Source organism: Rhineura floridana, chromosome 11 (genome assembly GCF_030035675.1).
Source record: "Rhineura floridana isolate rRhiFlo1 chromosome 11, rRhiFlo1.hap2, whole genome shotgun sequence".
Taxonomy (NCBI): Eukaryota; Metazoa; Chordata; class Lepidosauria; order Squamata; family Rhineuridae; genus Rhineura; species Rhineura floridana.
Window position 1 is genome coordinate 30,282,381 of NC_084490.1, and position 23,101 is coordinate 30,305,481.

The window sequence follows — 23,101 nt, forward strand, 5'->3', positions numbered from 1 at the left end:
CTTTAACTGTAAAAGATTAGGGTAAAGATATGCACCTTTTGCATACAGCAAAAACTATACAATGAAGGCGATAGATGGACTTCTTGGGGGGGAGTTCTACAATTTAGGGGCTGACAGAGAGAGAGAGAGAGAGAGAGTTTTGTAATGCTTAAGAAATAAACTTTAAAAGAAATTTCTTTGAGCTCCTCAGAGTCATTGCAGTACAAAGCTAAGGTCATTCTGAAGTACTGTACACATGTTTTCTGCACTTTCATCTCTCATCATAATATTAATTCATATATTAATTATATATTAATATTATATATTAAGTAAATACATTGCTTATTTATATCAATAAATAAGTTTAAATGGAATACATTTTTTAAAAAAAGAAAAAGATTTCTATTTTACATGTTGTTATGTACCTCCAAGTTGACTGTGACTTATGGCGACCCTATGAATCAGGGACCTCCAAGAGCATCTGTCATGTCTTTTCTAATGAATCATGTCTTCTCATTATGTGTCCAAAGTTTGATAACCTCCATGGAATGGTTAAGTTTTATGTGGTTAACAACTGAGCCTTATTCTGAAATTCCTGCCAGAGAGTCTGTCACTAAGGTGATAGCTAAGGACTCTCTGGGCAATCTGAAATGACTTTACTTACTACTATGTAACTTCCCATTCTTCCCTCCCCCTCATTTCACTGCCTCAAGAAAATTGTTTTTGCAACGTTTTTTGGTTTTAATTATTATTTGTGGATAGAAAAAATCCTTCTCATTTTTCAACTTCATTGGGGCTGTGTATGGGCTTGTGTGCTGTGTTTCACATTGCTTTGGAAGTTACATTTTTGTTGTTGTTCTTGTTGTTATGTGGGGACAGTTTCTAAGCTGAGTATGGGATAGGTTGTTGCAAACTAAAAATGTAATAGCAAGTCCCCTCTGTCCAGGCACACAATCATAGAGAAATAATAATAATATACATACTCCTCAATTACTGAATATACATTTAGGGACAGGCTACAGTGTCGAAATGAAAGCTCCGCTGAATCCAATAGTATTGTTAAAGGACTTGGGAATTGGTTTGGATGATGCCAGTGGCTTCCCTCCAAGCCTGTTGTTCTGTACATTAAGTATAAGGTTGGTGTCTGTAGTGAAAGGGACTTAACTCTTTGTTAAGATAATGGTTCTGGCCAAGAGTGTTAAGCATCCTATCTCTGTGTCCAAAGGGTAGACCTTTTTAACCCACCCTTTGCCATGTAGTTCCAGGGTGGCTTTCAGCAATAAAATACACATTTGTAAAAACAAATAAATTGATTATAATTGCTAATGTCATACAATTGTTACAAACTGTATAAAACAGTATACATTCAACAAAAGAGGAGGACCCCACAATACAATATACTTTTAATGTCAAATAGCAAGGTAATGAGGAGCATCACTAATATACTGTAAAAGTTATTGTCCTGCCCGAAGTCCAGCTGGTAAGAGGAAAGAAGGCTGAGAGAGAAGATTGGATTTAGTATTGTGTTTTTTTTAAAAAATCCCACAGGGGATGTTTTGCTGATTATTCCCACAAAATAATATTAAATCTTTTGTTATGTTTCCCACCCCCTGGGGGCAGATGGCTACTTCATGGGCAATCAATAACAGCAGGAATACTGTAAATAACAAAAAATATAGGAAGATAATGATAACCAGGAATCAAGAGGCTATAATTCCACCATCAGAAAAATGGAAATTGGTAATGTTATTTTTGCTAATTGCCACACAGGGCAAAGTATGGAGCGAAGAGGAGTAATGATAATGCAAACAAAAGATGAACCTCATCCCTACATCTGAAGGTACTAGAACTACCAAGAGAGCTCACTCTGCAGATCTTACACACCAGAGAAAGTAGGTTTAGATAGAGACTTTTTTCAGATATTGGGGAACTAAGGAATTTAGGGCTTTAAACAATATGTCGGACTGAAATGAGCACTTGCAATAACGAAGAAAATATTGCAGATTCAATTTATAAACTGATTAGTTTGGAGTCATCACTAATCACAATTGTTTGTCCAGTACTGGTGGATTTTATAGTGAAATTTGAAACCTGTTTAAATTAACCCATTCACCAGTATTGGTAAATTAACAGTTTCTGGCTTCTTCCTCCTACAGAAAGTATGCAAGTACTGAAGACAATATGAGCAATCTTACTTCTCTGTCCACATTTCTGCTGTGGGAATTCTCAGAACGACGAGAACTGCAGATTTTATATTTCTTTCTGTTCCTAGTGATGTACTTGATAACCATAATGGGGAATCTTCTCATCATTGTGGCAGTAGCCCTTGACCATCACCTTCATACACCAATGTACTTTTTCCTAACAAACCTGGCCATGATGGACATTGGTTTTGTTTCTGTTATCATACCCAAATTTATATCCAATTCCATCATGAACAGCAGGTCCATTTCTTATTCTGGATGTGTGGCTCAAGTTTTCTTCTACTTCTTCTTTGCAGCTTCAGATCTTTTCCTTCTAACAGTAATGGCACACGATCGTTATGTTGCCATTTGCAACCCATTACAATATGAGACAATTATGCACAGAGGAGTCTGTATTCAGCTGGCAGTCACTGTGTGGATTAGTAGTCTGCTTCACTCCATGTTACACACTTGTGGCACTTTTGCAAACACCTTCTGTTCTAATACAGTCAATCAGTTCTTCTGTGAAATCCCAAAATTACTGAATCTCTCCTGCTCTGACTTTTACTTAGTTGAAGTTGGTCTGCTTCTGCTAAGCTGTGTTATAGCATTAGGGTGCTTCATTTTCATCATCATAACATACATGCAGATCTTTTCTGCAGTGCTCAGTCTTCCTTCAGTGCATGGTCAGAAGAAAGCCCTCTCCACTTGCCTTCCTCACCTCACTGTTGTCTCTTTGTTTATGTTCAGTTCACTCATTGCCAATGCAAGGCCTCCCACAAATGCTTCTTCTGGTCTGGACATAGCCTTTGCTGTGATATATACCATAATTCCTCCCATGTTAAATCCATTCATCTACAGCATGAGAAACAAAGACATCAAGATTGCTTTATTGAAGCTCTTAGATTTGGGACATTCTTCTAAAACTATGTTTAGAGGTCTATAACAATGGGATTGTATGCTGTTCTGTGTGTGAATGGTTGGCCCTGAAACTGTTAACCTTGCATTATAAGCTTTGGTAGAGCAATTGATTTGCGTGCAAAAAATTCCTGGTTGTGAGGTAGATGCAGGATGCAGCCTCCCATCATCCATGGGAATAATGGATGAAAACAGACCACAGATTTATTAGATTATAGCACATAAATTGGGTTGGCAGTAGGCTGAGGATCTGCTTTCATTACAACAACCCTTGCTGAGGAAATTCTTGTCCCTGAAGTAGCAATTAGAAGAGCCACTCTATGGTATTGGCCACTGTTAAAACCCAGTATGACATAAGCCAATGCCCTTGGGATTCTGCTGGGCAAACAGTGGGGGTGAGTGAATGCTGGATGAGACCTGAGCTAGGGGCATGGCCCACATGTTCCCCACTAGATGCCTTATGGCGGTCCCCTTTGTATCTGTTCTGGTCCAATGCCATTTCTATCATAAATTATGACAAGAGCAAAGTACACCTAATAGTTGAGAAGCAATCACTGAGGGATAGGCAAAAACCTATTCCTCTGAGAATTAACTTGATTGAGGGGACAATTCCTATCTGACCCTGTCAATCAGCAACCCTCCTAAGAAAAGCTCAGTGATGCGCTAAAACTGAGGGCGGGTGAGTGGAGAAGCTGGTGCATGAGGAAGAAATCCAGCAACAGCAAGGCATAGGCCTTTGAAGGCCTTGGTCTGCCTCATCCCTTTCCACAACTTTTGTGGGATCACCCAAGACTACAGGTGGTCCTGTGAGAACTGGAATGTCAGTGGGATGATGATCTTCTGCCCTGTGTTTTCTGAGGAAAATTGTGTCCTACGACAGTGATCCATACTTACAGCATGGGGCTAGGATTTCAATGCTGGACATGTTCAGGTAGGAAAATTCCTTGTCTAAAAAAATGGAGAACCACTACCAGTCAGTGGAGATAATAATGAGCTAATTGGACCAATGTTATGAATCAACATAAGACAGCTCCTATGTTCCACATTCCTATATCACACTGATTGCTCTTTGATCCCTCTACTTATGCAATTTTGCCTCTTCCTTTTCATTTTCCCACACACAACCAGTAGTAATGTTTGTAGACCAGATAGTCACATTACAAGCGAGTCTGTGTACACAATGCATACTGGTGCAAAAATTAACATATTGATATGATGGGCCAAACTGGAGCAAGAGAAAAAAGTGTCCTAACTAATTGTAAAGGAAACCTTCATCAGGCAACTTGCCTAAAACAACGAAATAAGTTATTTCAAACAGTCCTGGTGGCAACATAATCTTTGACTGATATCAATATTCACTAATAGCTCAAAACCCCTGTTGGGTTTAAGAACATACCTATAGCCAATATATATTTCTATCAAGCTAAAAAATCGGGAAATTGGGAAACTATAGTGAATGCACCAGGGAAGCAAGAGACCTTACCTCCTCTCTGTGATATAGTCCTGCCCTACAAATTTGCCACCACACCAAAGAAGACTCATGACACAAGACTGGAATAATGTTATATTTATTAAATATAACAGACTATATCAAATGCAATTTAGCCAATTATTTAAATATAAAATACTTCGGGCAGGTGAGGCTAAACCTGACTGAGAGGGAATACTCCCTCCCCTTCTAAAGGAAAATAATTCTCCTCAGACTGTAACTCCAGAGTCAAGGATGTGGGAGAAATCCTCCCTCCTTGCTATTGGAGTCAGGTGTGTGGTTCCAACCTCCGCACCATGGCCCTGCCGTACAGGCATTCACCATGATGCGCAAGCTGGTCCCACGAGGACACTCCCCAGATCCCCACCAGACATTAAGCCCTGATGGTTTCCTAGAGAGTGCCCTTTACCAGAATGCCTTAACCGCCTCAGTTTAACCCCAATATACCTCACCTGCCCGAATTCCATGCCACAAGAGGGGATCAGCTGAAGCTTGGTCCCCTCAACCCGATGAGGAAAACAAACCTCCAAGGCCCCACCTAAGATCCTCCAAAAACAAATCTCACCCATGCTCCAAAAGATGAACCCCATCATCTCGAAACAAGTGTGGAGAATGGAACTTAATCCTGTCATGAGGAATGAAAGTCCCACCAAGGGACAAAACCAAATCCCAACTAACTGTAGCTCTGGCGGAAAGCTGCAGCTGTGTCCCGGAAACAGTGGAAGAGGCCCTCTGGTGAGCCCAAAACAAGATTGAATGGCCACACAGGATGATCCTCGCACGGACTGGAAGGCTTAGCACACCTAAAGAAAACAAAATTAAAATCACTTAGAATTAATACCTGGCATAAGACTTGAAAGCAGAAGAACGCCACCTGCCAATTGGCTGGATATTGCTAATGCTCATGCCCACGAGGGCTGCGGCCGTGGCCGCTCCAATCCGAAAAGAATGCAGCCCATAGACTCCAGCATCGCGACCACTGGCCAACAAGGCCCGCCGAACAACGGCTCAAAATTGAAACTGAGTCAGGGCAGAGCCATCCGCATGTATAAAGAGATAACGCTGGCCCAATGGCCTTATAGACAGGAATTGATGCATTGCAGACACAGGGCATAATTTATTTATTTATTTATTTATTTTATTTCATTTTTAAACCGCCCATAGCGAATAGCTCTCTGGGCGGTGTACGAAAGATTAAAAGTACAGAAATACAAAATATCACAATAAATAAACTGAAACAAAGAGATGTAAAATTGTAACATTAAACGCATTAAAATGCCTGGGAGCATAGCCAGGTCTTAACCTGGCGCCGAAAAGATAGAAGCGTCGGCGCCAGGCGTATTTCTTTGGGTAGGCTATTCCACAATTCGGGGGCCACTACAGAAAAGGCCCTAGATCGAGTAACTGTCCTCCGGGCTTCCCGATGGGTTGGTACCCGGAGGAGGGCCTTAGACGCTGAGCGAAGTGACCGGGTCGGTTCATAGCGGGAGAGGCGTTCCACAAGATACTGCGGTCCCACGCCATGTAAGGCTTTATAGGTCAAAACCAGCACCTTGAATCTGGCTTGGAAGCAAATAGGTAGCCAGTGCAAACGGGCCAGAACAGGTGTTATATGCGCTGACCGGCTGGTCCTCGTCAGCAGTCTGGCTGCTGCATTTTGCACTAGCTGAAGCTTCTGAACTGTCTTCAAGGGCAGCCCTATGTAGAGCGCATTACAGTAATCCAACCTAGAAGTTACCAGAGCATGAACAACTGAGGCGAGGTCATCCCTGTCCAGATAGGGGCATAGCTGGGCTACCAACTGAAGGTGGTAGAACGCATTCCTTGCCACCATGGCCACTTGCGCCTCCAGAGACAAGGAAGGATCAAAAAGAACCCCAAGACTACGACCTGTTCCTTCAAGGGGAGTGTAGCCCCATCTAGAACAGGGTAAGCATCCACCATCTGGGCAGGGAAGGCATTCACCAACAGTGTCTCAGTCTTGTCTGGATTGAGTCTCAGTTTATTAGCTCTCATCCAGTCCATTATCGTGGTCAGGCAGTGATTCAGCACATCCACAGACTCACCTGTAGAAGATGAAAAGGAGAAATAGAGCTGCGTGTCATCAGCGTACTGGTGGCAATGCACTCCAAAACTCCTGATGATGGCACCCAGAGGCTGCATGTAGATGTTAAAAAGCATGGGGGACAAAACCGACCCCTGAGGGACTCCACAATGGAGAGTCCAAGGAGTCGAGCAATGTTCCCCAAGTACTACCTTCTGGTGACGATCCGCCAAGTAGGAGCGGAACCACTGCCAAGCAGTGCCTCCAACTCCCAACTCCGCGAGTCTCCCCAGAAGGATACCATGGTCGATGGTATCAAACGCCGCTGAGAGATCAAGGAGAATCAACAGAGTCACACTCCCTCTGTCCCTCTCCCGACAAAGGTCATCATACCAAGGCTGTTTCAGTGCCAAAACCAGGCCTAAAACCGGATTGAAACGGATCCAGATAATCGGTCTCATCCAAGAGCACCTGGAGCTGACCGGCAACCACCCGCTCCAGAACCTTGCCCAAAAAGGGGACATTCGCCACCGGTCTATAGTTGTTCAGGTCATCTGGGTCTAAGGAAGGTTTCTTTAAGAGAGGTCTTACTACTGCCTCCTTGAGGCTATTAGGGACTACTCCCTCACTCAAGGAGGCATTTATCACTTCCTTGGCCCAGCCGGTGGTAGTAGTCCTGCTAGCCTTCACTAGCCAAGATGGACAAGGGTCTAGAGCAGACATGGTCGCCCGCACCAATCCAAGTACCTTGTCCACTTCCTCAAGCTGCACCAACTGAAACTCATCCAATAATGAAAGACAAGACCGTGTTCTGGACACTTCAATGGATTCGTCTGTCATAACATCGGAGTCTAGGTCCCTACGGATGCATGCAATTTTATTTTGGAAGTGCCCTGCGATGTCGTTACAGCGAGCTTCAGATATTTCGAGGACCAGAATGTAAGAGTCCTCGTACAACCCTGAAAAGCTCTGCAGGGCGGCAGAGAGATGTCCTGATAGAGGCAGCGAAGTGAAACTTCTTTGCCGCCCTTACCGCTTTTATATACGACTTAGTAGAGGCACTTACCAAAGCATAACTGCATCCGTCTGGAGTTCGTCTCCATCTGCACTCCAGCCTCCTTCTCTCTTGCTTCATCACTCTCAGCTCCGGGGTATACCACGGAGCTGTATGAGCTCTGCATCGAAGAGGGCGCGCAGGAGCAATCGTGTCAATAGCCCGGGCCATCTCCGTATTCCACAGTTCAACCAAGGCCTCGACAGGAGCGCCAGTACTATCAGCTGGAAAAACTCCCAGAGCCGTCTGAAAACCAATAGGATCCATAAGCCTCCGAGAGAGGACCAACTTAATAGGTCCCCCACCCTTGCAGAGGGAAAGAGTCATCATAAGTCTAAAACTCAGCAGGCGGTGATCTGTCCATGACAATGGAGTAGATGAAAAACACCCCACCTCCAGATCACCATTTCCATGACCAGTGGCGAAGATCAAATCAAGAGTGTGACCCGATACATGCGTTGGGCCAGTAACAAATTGAGACAGCCCCATGGTTGTCATGGAGGCCATGAAGTCCTGAGCCGCCCCAGATAAAACAGTCTCGGCATGAATGTTGATGTCCCCCAACACCACAAGTTTGGGGGACCTCAGCAATACCTCCGAGACTATCTCTGTCAGCTCAGCTAGGGAAGCTGTTGGGCAGCAAGGTGGGCGGTACACCAACAGGATTCCCAGTCTGTCTCCTTGACCCAGCACAAGGTGGAGGCACTCTAGACCAGTCGCCATGTGGACAGGATGCCTGGTGAGAGAGAAAGTACTCCTATAGACCACAGCGACCCCGCCTCCCCGACCCTCAGGTCTACCATAGTGCTGCACCGTATACCCAGGTGGACAAAGCTGAGAGAGAGCAACTCCTCCCTGCTCACCCACCCAGGTCTCGGTTAGACATGCCAGGTCGGCACCCTCATCCACAATTAAGTCGTGGACAAGGGAGGTTTTATTATATACCGACCTGGCATTCAAAAGCAGCACCTGGAGATCTAAGGGCTGGCTGATAGAACAACCAGCAGTTCTGTGGCCTTGAGAAGAACCGGAACAAGGCACAGACACAACTTGTCTGGGGCGAGTTCCCCTTACCTGGCACGTTCTCCTCCTAGCGCCATACCTCCCATAACCCGTCACTACGCTAATTGGGGCCCCCGAAAGCCTCCCTGTTAAATGCAAAATATGCTCTCCCAGGCACATATTTAAAAATACTAAAACACAACAGGCACATTCACACAACAACACATAAAATACACATAAACGCACACAAACACAAACACACAATCTCATTCACACGCACAAACAAACAAACTAACTAACAAGTTAAAATACACCCAAACATCAACACTAGCAGCCGGTATTAAGAATACTCCTCCGCATCAAGCTTCGTCCATAAATAATATCTGCAAATAAAGTTGTAAAATATCTGCCCACGACCCAATAAACAAACAAACAAGTAAGCAAGCCAAAAGGGTAAAACGTCCCAAGCAGCGAACTTGAATGGAGTGGCGGCAAGCAGGCAGAAAGCCACGATGAAACAAAGACATGGGAGCAGGCAGAAGCAATGGAGCCCAGCAGCAACGATCCAGCGATGAAACAACAATTCAGGGACCTGGCAACTGCATAATGAAACAATGGTGCCACGGCCCTTCTGATCAGTCTTAGAGACTCTTAGGGAAAACCTCACCAAATCAGCACCTAATGTGCAATCGCCAGAGCATAAGGCCCGATAGGACACATCGCGCTTAGAGGGGACTAATACTTCACTAGAGTGGAAAGCACCATAGAACATCGTCAGAGTTACTGCGGCGAAAAGGTGCGACTCATACTGGGATGAGCATAAAGAATGAAACAATGCCAGGATCTGGAGGAGGACATCAGGCGTGATTGGCCTCCTCCGGTCAGCGGGCCTTGGAGCGGAATGCGACCAACCCTCAAGGACCTTTCTGACCCTAAAATCTACAGAATGATCCGGCAGTCCCCGTGCCTCGGAAATAAAGGCCAGCGCAGAGAGGTGTCCAGCGATAGTGGAGACAGAATTATCTTGCCCTTTTAAATATAACATAAACTGTGATAAATGAGATGTTGGAATGGGCCACGCCATAGGCAGAGAAGCAAACAGCAGGCGAGCTGGCGGGAAGCCGCCAGGTGCATAGGCGGACGCCCGCAGCCCAGCTGATCAGCGGGAATCAGAACAAACAATAAATTGAATGGGAAGAAGCACACGGGACGGGGAGCAGACAACAACGAACGATAAATGAGTAAAGAAGCAGTGGAAACGATCACCAATTGGATGCTGACGGATGGTCAAGCGAGGACCAGCAGTAGGTGCCGCAAGGCAAAAAGGCAAGCGCTAGGGGGAAGGAGCAACCTTATATCCGCTGCTCGAACCCCTACCTGATTGGTGAAGCGATCCCACATGGCACAACCTCAGGATTTCGAGAACCTTCCCGAGTCTCCTATATAATTAGGGTGGCGGCAAACCCGCCCCTGGAAACAGGAACGCTATTGTAAAAATGGAAACACAATTTGGGTTGATCTTTCACAGTCCAATCCACTTCCTTTGTAGCTTGAAAGAATTTGGTAACATGTGCCCCTGAGCATATGGTGAGTGGTGGCAACATCTGCCATCTCCAAAAATGCAGTTACATTTTTGTATGTTTGTTGTTCTTCTTACTTTGCTTCTTTCCTGTGTTACTACTGTTGCTACCTAGAAAATTATATTTCTGTCATTGTTCAGGTAGCAATCTCTGTAAAATATATATTTTTATTAAGTTCAAAGCCTTTTTATTGGTCAATGTCATATGATGGTGAAGACAACCTTTTGTGTTTCAAACTGGAGGTTATGTTCTGTTTTTATTTTGGTTGAATTAACCGTTGAATCTGAAACTGCAGTTTGATGTAAAATCAGACTGATTAAAATATGTTGGTACTTAAGCAATAAATCTAGCTGTCGGAAAAAATAAACTTGGCCTGCCCTAGATGCATGTTTTCAGCCTGCTATGCTTAAACCACTCCACTTAAGGAAGGTGGGCATGGTCAATTAAAAACATAGGGTACACCTAGAAATTTGCTAGAATATATTTCACCTCTCTCTGTTTTATCTTGTGCATACTGAGACACTCCTCATGTCCATTGGAGTCTATTCTGCAGAATAATTAGTGCCATTATTCCACAGTTTTTTGAGGTTTTTTAATGTGTAAATTATTCAGTGTGTTGCTATACTTCACACATTCACAGAAAGAGAAGCAAAAGAAAATATTTACTGTAGGAAATTTCACTAAATTTGCAAAGTAAATCAAACATACTTGAAATGACTATCTGAATTATATCAACTGTCTTAATATTGTTCCTTCCTCCCAGCTAAAATAAAATCAGCACAGCACATGTCTTGTATCTGTTATTTGGGCTGATTGAAGGTGTTGCCACCACTCACCATATGCTCAGAGGCACATGTTACCGAATTCTTCCAAGCTACACAGGTGTCCTGCCCGAAGCCGAAGGACCCAGTCTCACTCAGTTCTGTGAGTTTTATTAAAGTAATAGATACATCAAAAGGTTTGCGACTCATCAATCTATGTACTCTGTCTAGGAAATTTTGCTCTCACTAACACTGACTAAACATGTCTTCAAAGCTCACAGACGTTGACTCAGCAACTAACCACTTATGTAGGCTTGACTTTTGCACATAAGCAATGGCTCCTCCTCAACTTCATCCATTAAACTTTGTGTCTCTGAAGCCTCTGAGCATGAGACAATGGGGGCTTGATCTCAGCTTCCCCTTCTGACTGGTGTGGGCTATCTGTCTGTTTGAGCATGGGAAGCTGAGGGGCGCTCAACTGGGAAACATCAGGTTGAAAAAGTGGCATCTCTGGCATGGGCAAGGGGTGTGTGTCTAATGGAGCAGTGTCTGACAGGGCAGTCTCTGACAGTTCAGGATGTGCTCCAGCAGGGGGGCAAGATTGGGGGGAGTTGAATGGACAGGGCCAGGGGTCTGGGCACACTGTGAGCTCTCCTCACTGCTTGACTCCCTCAGCTTGTCGCCCCAGTCTTCAAAGTCAGTGTCACCATCGACGATGCCTCCCCTCCCAACCTGGGTCACAACAATAGGAAGTGGCTTGGACTATGAAAGACCAACCCCAATTGTATTTGCAGTTTTACAAATTTGTAGGGCAATGAACTATCTCAGAGAGGAGACCAAACCTCCTGTTCCCCTGGTGCATTCACTATAGGTTCCCAATTCCCCTGCTTCCTAGAGCTTGATAGAAATATCTGTTGGCTATAGGTATGTTCTTACACTGCAAGGTGTTTTTTGGGTTTTTTTTTTTTTGCCTATTAGTGAATTTCTCTGCTTTTTAATCCAGGAGGAGAGAAATGGGATCCTATGCAAGTTTGCTGAGAATGGATTGATTATCTGTATGCTTATTGAGTTCAGTTGGATTCACTCCCATGCAATCTTGCTTAGGATAGGTGAAACTGTCCATGGGGGGAGGAGGGAGGGAGGGAGCAGGGGAGGAGGAAGAAGGACAAGGGGAAGGGAGAAGAACGGAGGAGGAAGGAAGAGAAAAGAGGAAGGTGAGAGGGAGAAGGAGAGGAGAGAGGGGGAGGGGAAAAGGCAAGTCTGATCATTTGCATGCTTATTGAGTTCAATGGGATTTACTCCCATGCAGTCATGCTTGGAATAGGTAAAACTGATCATGGAGGAGGAGGAGGGATAGGGGTTAGGAGAGGGAAAGAGGAAGGGAAGGAGAGGAGGGGGAGGGGATTGGAAGGGGGAGGGGATTGGAAGGGGAGAGAAAGGGTAAAAAGGAAGTGAGGAGGAAGAGGGGAGAGCAGGTTTGATCATTTGCATGCTTTTGAGTTCAGTGAGATTTACTCCTGTACAATCATGCTTAGAAAAGGTTAAACCAGCCTTTCCCAACTAGTGGGCCACCAGATGTTGTTGGACCACAATTCCCATCTTTCCTGACCATTGGCAATGCTGGCTGAGGCTGATGGGAGTTGTGGTCCAACAACATCTGGTGGCCCACTAGTTGAGAAATGCTGGGTTAAACTGACCTGGGGGAGGGGCAGGTATGGGGGAGGAGAGGGAAGGGGGAGAGAAGGGTAGGAAGGTAGGGATGGGGAAGAAGGTGGAGGGGAGAGGGAGGTGGAAGAAATTGGGTGGAAGAGTACTGAGCAGAGGGAAAGCCCCTTTCCTTTCCAAAAGGAAAACATTGTGAACAATATCATTCTTTTTCAGGGTTTCCCCCACCTTTTTATTCTACAGCAGACACATTTAATTTCCCACCCAAATTTAAACCAATGCCGTCCCTGGCCACATGCGCATCAAACCTTTATTTCACTTTAGACAGTCATGTCTTCCCCTCAAAAATCCTGGGAAGTCTAGTTTGTCAAAGGTGCTGAGAGGCCCTATTCCCCTCCCCAAGCTACAATCTCCAGGACTGACTGTTAAACCCTCTGGCCACTGGAGCCTTGTCAGGGGAATAGGAGTCTCATAATAACTCTATGCACCCTTCACAAACTACACTTCCCATGAGTCTTTGGGGAAGCCATGACTCTCTAAGGTGAAATAAAGGTCTGTCATGGGTGTGGCCTCTGATTATCCAAGCCAAACAGCTGTGAGTCTGGGTTTTAAAACACTGATGGTTCTTACTGAGCATGCCCGATGCTATAATAGGCTTCAATGTTAAATTTCTTAAATTAATTAGAAATCAGCCATGGATTTTTTTTAACTTAAATTGCAGAAGATGAATGGGCAAGGTTCATAATAAGATTGTAGGCACTCTGTGAACATGGCTGATTTTTAATTAATTTCAACAAATTATGAGACCACTGTCAGAAAAAAATCCAATAGGGGGCTGGATTTTCTCTCTCTTGTTTTACACTTTGAACTCTCGATTCTCTCTTGAGTGTTTTGTGTATCACCATGAAAACTTACAGCATTGTTAATCAAGCATTCCTAAGTTCAGGACTGTAAGTTTTGAAAGGTTTTGTTTTGAAATGTGCTTGTGGGAGTCAGGAGAATGGCATGGGAGGTACTTTCAATTCAACATTGTGGAATGCAAAAAAATCCATGCTGGATATAGTATACAACTACTCTTGTGGCTGTATAATCCACTAAAGAAATCTGGGATAACACAAAATACAGATTTCCCCAAGCGTGACTGTTTTTCATGCATTCATATGCATTTGTTTATTTTTTACTACAAAAGTAGGAGTAGAATGAATTTCAACTGTTTTTTCTGATCAAATGCACTGACTCTAGGGAGTAAGATCCCCAAAGCCAAAACATATTTTAAAAACTCTCCTTACTATGCATGCAGTCATTATTTGCTGATGTAACATTATCTGACTATGAGTATTACATATGCAGTCTTTTAAAGGCAAACAAAAAAATAAAATAAACCACCTCTGCATTGGCAAGTGTCAAAGGAAGATTAAAAGTGCCTGGTTGAGAGGATATTTGGACTCACATCATCAGCACATCCGACCCTAAAGCAGCTGGAGGAGAAATTGTGTCTTATATTTAAAGGTATTTCAAAATGTTTTAAGAGGGTTGGGTAGCTTCTTATTATTTTAATGTAATCTAAGGCAATTCCCAAGTTTTATTTTCCTATCATCTATCTATTTTCTAGTGATCCTATATACACTTGAACTATCAAAATGCTAAAACAGCCATCATTACATCAATTGGTTTTAAAAACCCAATTCCCGTTCACAGCGCCTCTTCTATTAATGCTGATTCAAATAGTTAATGTCTATTACACATCATGATTCTCTTGTCATTCAGATTGGTTTAACTGTACATTGTATATAACCTTGGAGTAAAATACAGGCTATGGTACTATTTCTGGGTTTTAGCATTCCTTTTGAGACCTTTGAATTCATTTTATTCTTTTCTCAAAAAAAGGTCCTCATATTTTGTAAGATTTTTTTTTCATTTTTGACTTCTTCTGAAACTGAGCAAGAAATTGTCTCATTTGTGATAGTGATAAGAGGGGATATGTGTGAACTGCTCTGGTTATATATGGCTTCTCGATATCTTTGCAGGGTTTGATACTATTGACCATGGCGTCCTTCTGGACAGGCTCCATGGGATGGAAATTGGTGGCACTTTGTTACACTGGTTTCAATCCTATTCATTTGGCATAATCCACAGAAGAGCATTGGAAGCGTGTGTTGTTGTTTTTTATCCTTGGCAGTTACATTAGGGATTGCTGCAGCTGTTTAATCCCCAACACTATTTAATATATATATGAAGCTGTAAGAGGTGGCCATTAGGAGTTTTGGAGCAAGGTGCCCTCCATGTGAGATGATGCCAAACTCTGCTTATCTATAATATCTGAATCAGATGGGTCTGTGCAAGTCCTGGACTGGGCTGGATATGGTAAAATAAACTGAGACTGAATTAAAGCAATACAGAGACACTGTGGGTGAATGGTTCCCACGTCTGAAAAATTGGTAAATTACCAGTGATGTATAGTGTTGCCTTCCCTTGTTCTCAAAGTGCAGATTTGTAGTCTGAGAGTGCTTCTGGATCCAGCTTTGATAATCTCGCCCAGGTGGCCTCAGTGGCTAGTAGCTCCTTTTATCAGTTGGTGCAACACTTGCAGCTGAACAGGTAAAACAAATTGCTGTCACAGGAATAGGGTGGGTCCTTAGAATTAGCGATGCCAGGTCTCCGGCAAACAGCCGGAGACTCCGGCCCCGCCCCTGCTTTTCTCACCTCCGGCCAGAATTGCCCCCATGTTGTTTAATCTCTGGCTATTGTGGACTCCCAGGAGCGAGGAGCCAGTCATGCAGACGCCAATTTTCCCCTTGCTTCTTCTATCTGCTTTGCCTCCTCTCTCTCTCTCTCTCTCTCTCTCTCTCTCTCTCTCTCTCTCTCTCTCTCTCTCTCTCCTTTGCATGCAGACGTGCACACCTCAGGGGAAGGACTCCATTTGCCTTCCCAAGCCCCACCTCTCATTCTCATTGGCTGTCCCTGAGGCCCAATGGGAGCCGAACCCAGGCTTCTTCCATGGCGTGGAGCAAATTGGAGCAAGTAGGAGGTGAGTTGGCTGGCTGGCAAATGCCCCGGCTTTGAGGGTTTTAGGGAGTTCTAGCTGCTCTAGAGCTGATGAGCAGCTGTGGCCGGGGAGCAGTGGCATTCCAAGTGCAGGCAATAAGAGGATGACACATCGGGCGCTGCCTCTTTTCCAGCTCCAGCTCACCCAGGATAGCATCCCACCTTCCCCCCCTGCATTTAGAGGCATCCTCTCTCCCTGTCCTTGACTTCCCTCCCCTTTCTCCCCTCCCCCTTTGATTTCTTTGTCTATTTATTTATTTTTATTTTGCGTGAGAAACATTGGTATTTCTCTCCCTCCCCCTTCTCTATCCCCCCTTCCGCTTCTTTCCCTCACTGATCCCAGGGCTCCCTCACCTCTTCTCTTGCATGCTTGGGAGCCTTTTTCTCCCAAGCACCAGCAGCCTGTAGCAGACTCACTCTCTGCTCGGGGTGGAGATACATGGGCTGGTGAAACCAGAAATTGCTCTCCACCCTTTCTTTCTTTCTTTCTTTCTTTCTTTCTTTCTTTCTTTCTTTCTTTCTTTCTTTCTTTCTTTCTTTCTTTCTTTCTTTCTTTCTTTCTTTCTTTCTTTCTTTCTTTCTTTCTTTCTTTCTTTCATTTACTCAGAAAAACTTGCTGCAGCCTTGTGCCCCCTTTGGGAACCTCCTATGATAGTTACTTCCAAGAAAGCATGTTCTTCCTCCAGGATGAAGACTGCAATCCTAAACACGCTTGGGTGGGAGAAAGCCCACTGAATTTTGTGAGGATTGCTTTGGAGTAACTAGGCTTGGGATGGGCTTTAGAGTCTTTTCCTCTAAAATGAATTGGGTCAACCAGAAGAAAGACTTCATCTTATTTTTCTGTTCTAAACATCTCAGGGCAGAGACCCGTCTTTTTTGCTTGCTATAAACTGCATTAATTATTATTTATAATAATCTGCAATCGCTAGGGGCATTATCAGGGGAGGTTGAGCCCTGGGTCTTTTCTGCTAGACCCAGATCTGCTACTCCCCACTTTTTAAAAACACATGTTTATTTTTATTTTGCTCATAGGGCAGCAAACTACAGTGCCAGTGAGATCCCAGGCTGCATACACACCATACATTTAAAGTGTGCGGCTTCCCACAAAGAATTGTGGAAATGTAGTTTACCCCTCACAGCTAAAATTTCAAGCACCCTTAACAAACAACAGTTCCCAGGATTCTTTGGGGAAGGAGAAACATGCTTTAAATATATTGTGTGTACACACACTATTTTAATTTGCCCAGAAGCACTGTATACATTTATGCAGATTGTTGCCCAGAGTTTTTCAAGAACTTAGCAACAAGGGTGTAGTCGTCCAGGGTCTCGGGGAGTCTTAGATGCCTTACTTTTTTGGGAGCAGGGTCTCAGCAGAATCCCTGTGTTTCCAGCATTCTATGAGCCAATCAACATGACAGGGGAGTGTGTTAGCCACTTAGAAGAGTCTTCTAACATGCATCCTTGTCCTTTCCTGCTGACTGGAGCCAATCAGAGTAAAAGGAGGTAAGTCACTGAGCAGACTCTTCTCAGTAGCTAATACACTCCCCTTTCATGCCTATAGGCTCCTAGGGACCTCTGTTGTGGAAGAATGCATTAGCAAGGATCTCATTCTCAACCCAGCAGCAGAAGAGGGAAAGGTGGGAGGGGTGTGGCTGTGACTTTCATGAAGGGACCCTGCACTCCTGAATTTGCCACTGCATTGCTGCTAGCAACACCCTTGGCCATTATACAGCAGACGCAAGTAACAGTCTCCCAGCCCTTTTGGCTAAAGGGTGGGGTATAAATGCCTTAAATAAATAAACACAAAAAGCAGCTACTCAGAGGAAAATTCAGCAGAGGATTAAGGGTTGTTTTCACCACTGCCATCCAATATAATCATCCCCCACTTCTTACTACAAACCAATACATGTCTACTCAGAAGTAAGCTCCATTGGGTTCAATGGTACTTACTCCCAGGTAAGTGTGTATTGGATTGTAGCTTAGTTACAAGCTTTGAACTAACTTCAGCTATTTAATTGTTTACACATGATCAGGTGTGTAGGTGTATAAATTCCTTTAAAATGTTGTGGGTTTGACTCTGGTAAGTTTACCACTGGCAACCTTATGTTCTTTTATTTCAATTCTTTTTAAAAAAGGGGGGGGCTTTGCTTGTTTTGTTTTTTTAGGCCTTCTGGATGGCTCTGAATTGCAACCCCCCAGGACCAGAGGCATAACTGGAAGTCCTATGGTTCCCTATGCCTGGTGTATTCCTTCCATGTGTTAATTTTTATTTTTTTGTTTTGGTATTGGGGCCCTACTTGTTAGCTTCTAGAGGAAACTAAAGCAGCTCACAGCAAGAAATAATGCACATCCAACTCACATTTAAAGTGCATGACTTCCCCCAAAGAATCCTTGGAAGTGTAGTTTCCCCCTCGCAGTTAGAGTTCCCGCCACCCATGACAAACTACAGCATCCATCTGTGCTCCCATCTAACATCTCTGCAACACTAAGCTCCTTTCTTCCTATAATGGCCTGGCCTGAGGGCACATAAACCCTTCTTGCCAGAAGCAAGTAAGCTAGATTAAATGTTCCCTAAAAGTGTTGAACTATGACTTGGCAGACCAGGGTTTGAATCCTCAGACAGCCATGAAGCTGACTGGGTGACCTTGGACCAGTCACTGCCTCTCAGCCTCAGAGGAAGGCAATAGTAAACCACCTCTGAATACCGCTTACCATGAAAACCCTATTCGGGACCGACGAAGGCAGTCCATTTCCATTTTGCATCCATGCTCCCTAAGCTTGTGAGAAGGAATGACCTTGTCACTTCAGCTGGACTTGGGAACACCCTCTTTTAGGTAAGATTTCTATTTTAATTTCCAATCAGAGAATTTTTTTTTTAATTGTATGCTCCAAGCAACTGTGGTTGATACTTAATGTATCATGCTTAATGACATAATTAGGCCCCACCCATGACATCACTAGGGCCCACCCCGTGATGTCACTAGAGCCCGCCCCATGACATCACCAGGGCCCACCCCGTGATGTCACTAGGGCCCACCCCGTGACATTACTAGGGCCCGCCCCCGTTTTCTCAGGTTTTTGGATGGTTCCGACCTGGCAACCCTACTTAGAATATATATTTCAGATGTTAAAGGTCAGAGTAAAGAGGTGCACTTTCAGCTTATGGCAGAAACTCTATAGTGAAGGCACCAGATGAACCTCTGTGGGGAGGGAATCCCCCCCACACACACACAAATACTGAGACTGGTAGGAATACTTTTGTGCTGATCATAACACTTGGAAACATTTTTAGGATTGGAGATGGTCTTTCAAATATCTGGAGCCTGATTTGTTTACTGCTTTAAACACAATTATGAGCATTTTGACTTGGGCCTGGAAACAAACTGACAACCAATGCAGGTGTTTTAAAACAAGAGTTATGTGAGTTCTAAATACTACTCCAGCCAGTAATCTGACTGCTGCATTTTGGACCAGATGAACTTTCCAAATCATCTTCAGGGCATGGTAAAGCAGTTCAGGCACTGGTGACTTCAGGATTAGATCACTGTACCAGAGGGGGTCCCCTTGTGCCTACTCTAGAAGCTACAGTCAGCAATCATGCTAGAATGTGTATTGTACAATGTATTGCCTTGTTGATGTATTTTTATATTTGTGTTTACTTTTTCTGTAAGCTGCCTTGGCCTAAAGGCAGGGTATAAATAAACATTAACATAACATAACATTCTGCACTGACAGGAGTGAGACCCTGTCAGCTTACTATAACCCTGCTCAGAGATCTGTGAGGGCTGCCAATTTGTTACTGGCTAAACTCCCTGCCTCCCTGGCATCCTGGGCTCCTACTGGAGGGAAGGGGGGATATAAATCAAATAATAAATAAAATAAGCAAACTCAAGGTGTTTTATATTAACATATAAAGCCCTCAACAATTTGAGACCAGTTAACCCCATATGTACCTGCTCAGTGTTGATCTATGGTTCAGCTTTGAGCTATGGAATTGCATTTTTACACATGCCAACATAATGATCATTCCACATTTGCAAGAAATTGATCCCTTGGTGTGACAGCACATACTCTTTGGAACTCTCTGACCATTGATATCAGGCAGGATCTTTTGCTGTATAGTTTTCGGCACCTGTCCCCCCCCCCAGGAAGCCTATCCAGCTGTGCAATTTTAAAGATGCCATTTTAACCTGTAATTTTATTATTATGTAAGATGGTTTTTTAAGATGGTTTATTTTATTTACATTTAAGAACTCATGTTTAACATGTTTGTATTGGTATTTTTAATTTGTTTAATTCTATGTTGTTCTTTGTATGGCACTTAGGTTTTTTTAAAAAAACAAATAAAATGTATACTATTTTATTAAGTAAAAATAGAGTGAAGAAGGTGCAAGAATAATGTGCATATTCACTGTCATATATTTTACAGATAATATATCATTTTCTCATTAATCAAGGGAATTCATGATTGTGAGGACATGGACTAACAAGACTAACAACATATTGTAACTAAAAGCAATTAGAAACTTACAACATAAGCAGCAATAAAGCAAGGCACATAGAGAATAATTGGGCAAGGATTTTAAACAAAAAAATGATGAGCACAAGGTTTTGGGAGCATGTGACAAATGAGGAATCCAAGGATGGGTCATACTGTACTGTATTAGAGGACCAAATGCTCTTATTCATGTTGGAACTGCAAGACAAAGAACTGGGTGAGATGTTATCAACAAGGAGCAGACAAAGATCTGGGGATCCAATCAGAAAGGGATACCCAAAGTTGGATGGACACAGGGAAACAGGATAAAATACTATGTCCAGATAGATAAAAGCAGTAGTAGAGAGGGATAAGACCTGGAAGGAGGAACAAAGTAAGTACACAATAGAAGCAACAAAGGTCTTGTCTTAGACATGTGAGGATCTTTGTATATTTTGTTGTGGATATTTGAATGTGTTATTTCTTATTCTTCATTAAATCAATTCTGCTGCAGCTGCAGCTTAATTAAAACATTTTTGTTTATTTCTTACAATGAGTTGTGTAACTTTTTTTCTGTTCACGTTGTGAGCCGCCTTGTGCATAAATTGTTATGGAAAGGCAGCATACAAATAAACAGTGATGATGATGATGATGATTTTTTACCATCTGATCTATTGCTATTTGGTTCAAATGGAAAGAAGACATCAATGAACCCCAGGGTTTCATTCTTAAGCAGGGTGGTAGGAGACAGCTTGAAGAATGTTGGAGTCTTCCACATGAACTGCTGGTTGTTGTTGTTGCTGCTGCTGTTGTTAGCATTTATTGCTTGCCCTTCATCCAAAGGTCCTGGGATGGGTTAAACAACCTTAAAATACAGTGTTAAAAACAATTAAAAACAAGCAGAATCACAAAATAGGATGGATCCTAAAAATATGTGCTTCTGGTGCCACAGGCCAGGGTAAACAGGTGTGTCTTTAGCATTCTCCTAAAGCTGTACAGTGAGGTTGCCAGACAGATGTATCTTGGTGGTGAGGGAGTACCACAACTTAGGGGCTGCCACAGAGAATGCCCTCTTCCACGGCACCATCGCCTGAGCTTGTGAGGGTGGTAGAACCACCAAAATGGTCTCCTCTGCTGATCTCAACACCTGAAAGGGTCTGTAAGGAATGAGAAGGTAATTGAAGGTAATTCAGATATTTGAGCCCTGAGTTGTTTAGGGCTTTAAATACTAGCATGAGCACCTTGAATTGTGTCTGGAAACGAACTGGCAACCAATGCAGCTGTTTTAAAACTGCCTCAAAGCACTGATCCAGCACCTCAACAAGGCAAGTTGGCCAAAATGGAAGAGAGACAAAGGACTTTATCTGTAACAAATCTGTATATGTACCCAGAGCTTTTCTTTTCTTTCTGATATCTTGATCAATTTGCCATGAAAGCCAGCTCAAAATGGTTACCATGGGTATATATATAAAAAGAGTTTCTGGTATTCCATACTGATGAGTTCTATTCTATAACAAAAAAAATCTATATTCTATGTACCAACATTGCCTTCTTCTTCATTGGCTTCTTTTTCCTACAGATAACATGCAAACACTGAAGGAAAAAATGAGCAATCTTACTTCCATGTCCATATTTCTACTGTGGGAATTCTCGGAAGTACGAGAACTACAGATCTTACACTTCTTTATGTTCCTAGCATTGTACTTCACAGCCATGGTTGGGAATCTTCTCATCATTGCTGCAATAATCCTTGACCATCACCTTCACACACCAATGTACTTTTTCCTAACAAACTTGGCCATGATGGACATTGGCTCTGTTTCTGTCATCATACCCAAATCTATGTCCAATTCCATAATGAACAGCAGGTCCATTTCTTATTCTGGATGTGCAGCTCAAGTTTTCTGCTACTTATTCTTTGCAACATCTAATATTTCTGTTCTGACAGTAATGGCACATGATCGCCATGTTGCCATCTGCAACCCATTACAATATGAGAGAATTATGCACAAAGGAGCTTGTATTCAGATGGCAGTCATTGTGTGGATTATTAGTCTTCTTTATGCTATAGTGCATACTTGTGGCACCTTTGCAAACACCTTCTGTTCTAATAATGTGAATCAGTTTTTCTGTGAAATCCCAAAGTTACTGAAGCTTTCCTGTTCTGACTTCTACTTAGTTGAAGTTGGGCTTCTTGTCGCAGGTTGTAGTATAGGAACAGGTTGTTTCATTTTCATCATCATAACATACATGCAGTTATTTTCTGCAGTGCTCAGAATTCCCTCTGTTCATGGTCAGAAAAAAGCTCTCTCCACTTGCCTTCCCCACCTCACTGTTGTCTCTGTGCTGATGTCCAGTGGACTCTTTGCCTATGCAAGGCCTCCCACTAATGCTTCTGATCTGGATGTAGTTTTTGCTGTGATATATACCACAATTCCTCCCATGTTGAATCCATTCATCTATAGCATGAGAAACAAAGACATCAAGAATGCTTTGTGGAAATTATTCTAAAATTATATCAGATTGTATGCTTTTCTGCATGTGAGTGTGTGGCATTGCAATTTTCCAGTTCTCACTAGAACTATTTCAATATTCATTAGACATTTCTCCCTGACTCCTCTGCCTTATTCTCTGTGTCATTCATTCTTGCTTGTTCATCTACATCCTAATTTTTAATTTAATTAACAACTGATGCAAATATAGTGCAATCAAGTGCAACCATATCAACAAACCCTTTAGTAAGAAAAAGAAGACTTTTGTAAGAAAAACATAAAAAGTATATCCGTTTCCAATAATATAATTCTCGATAATATTATATTGTTCATCTAACAGAATCTTTGCTATAAGATTCTTAATGCACAATATCATTGTGGCCATTCCAGTATATTATACATCTCTCTTATT

General features: G+C 43.0%; 2 protein-coding genes across 2 annotated transcripts; both read left to right on the forward strand.

Annotated features, from left to right (window-relative positions):
- Positions 1 to 1,008: 1,008 nt before the first annotated feature.
- LOC133367714 (olfactory receptor 14A16-like) lies at positions 1,009 to 11,260 on the forward strand. The gene is made up of 3 exons (XM_061591813.1): positions 1,009 to 1,115; positions 2,136 to 3,060; positions 11,231 to 11,260. Exons 1-3 carry the CDS (start codon positions 1,009 to 1,011, stop codon positions 11,258 to 11,260), a joined length of 1,062 nt encoding a protein of 353 aa, XP_061447797.1.
- Positions 11,261 to 21,802: 10,542 nt separating this feature from the next.
- LOC133367107 (olfactory receptor 14I1-like) lies at positions 21,803 to 22,708 on the forward strand. Its single transcript, XM_061590866.1, has one exon. The coding sequence runs from the start codon at positions 21,803 to 21,805 to the stop codon at positions 22,706 to 22,708; it is 906 nt and encodes a 301-aa protein (XP_061446850.1).
- Positions 22,709 to 23,101: the final 393 nt, after the last annotated feature.

Bases quoted from the DNA above. Each gene is read 5' to 3' on its own strand.
- LOC133367107 (XM_061590866.1), top strand. From the start codon at position 21,803: ATGAGCAATCTTACTTCCATGTCCATATTTCTACTGTGGGAATTCTCG.
- LOC133367714 (XM_061591813.1), top strand. From the start codon at position 1,009: ATGAAAGCTCCGCTGAATCCAATAGTATTGTTAAAGGACTTGGGAATT. The intron at 1,116-2,135 runs GTTGGTGTCTGT...TTCCTCCTACAG, and splicing joins TTCTGTACATTAAGTATAAG to AAAGTATGCAAGTACTGAAG. The intron at 3,061-11,230 runs CTCTTAGATTTG...ATCAATCTATGT, and splicing joins TCAAGATTGCTTTATTGAAG to ACTCTGTCTAGGAAATTTTG.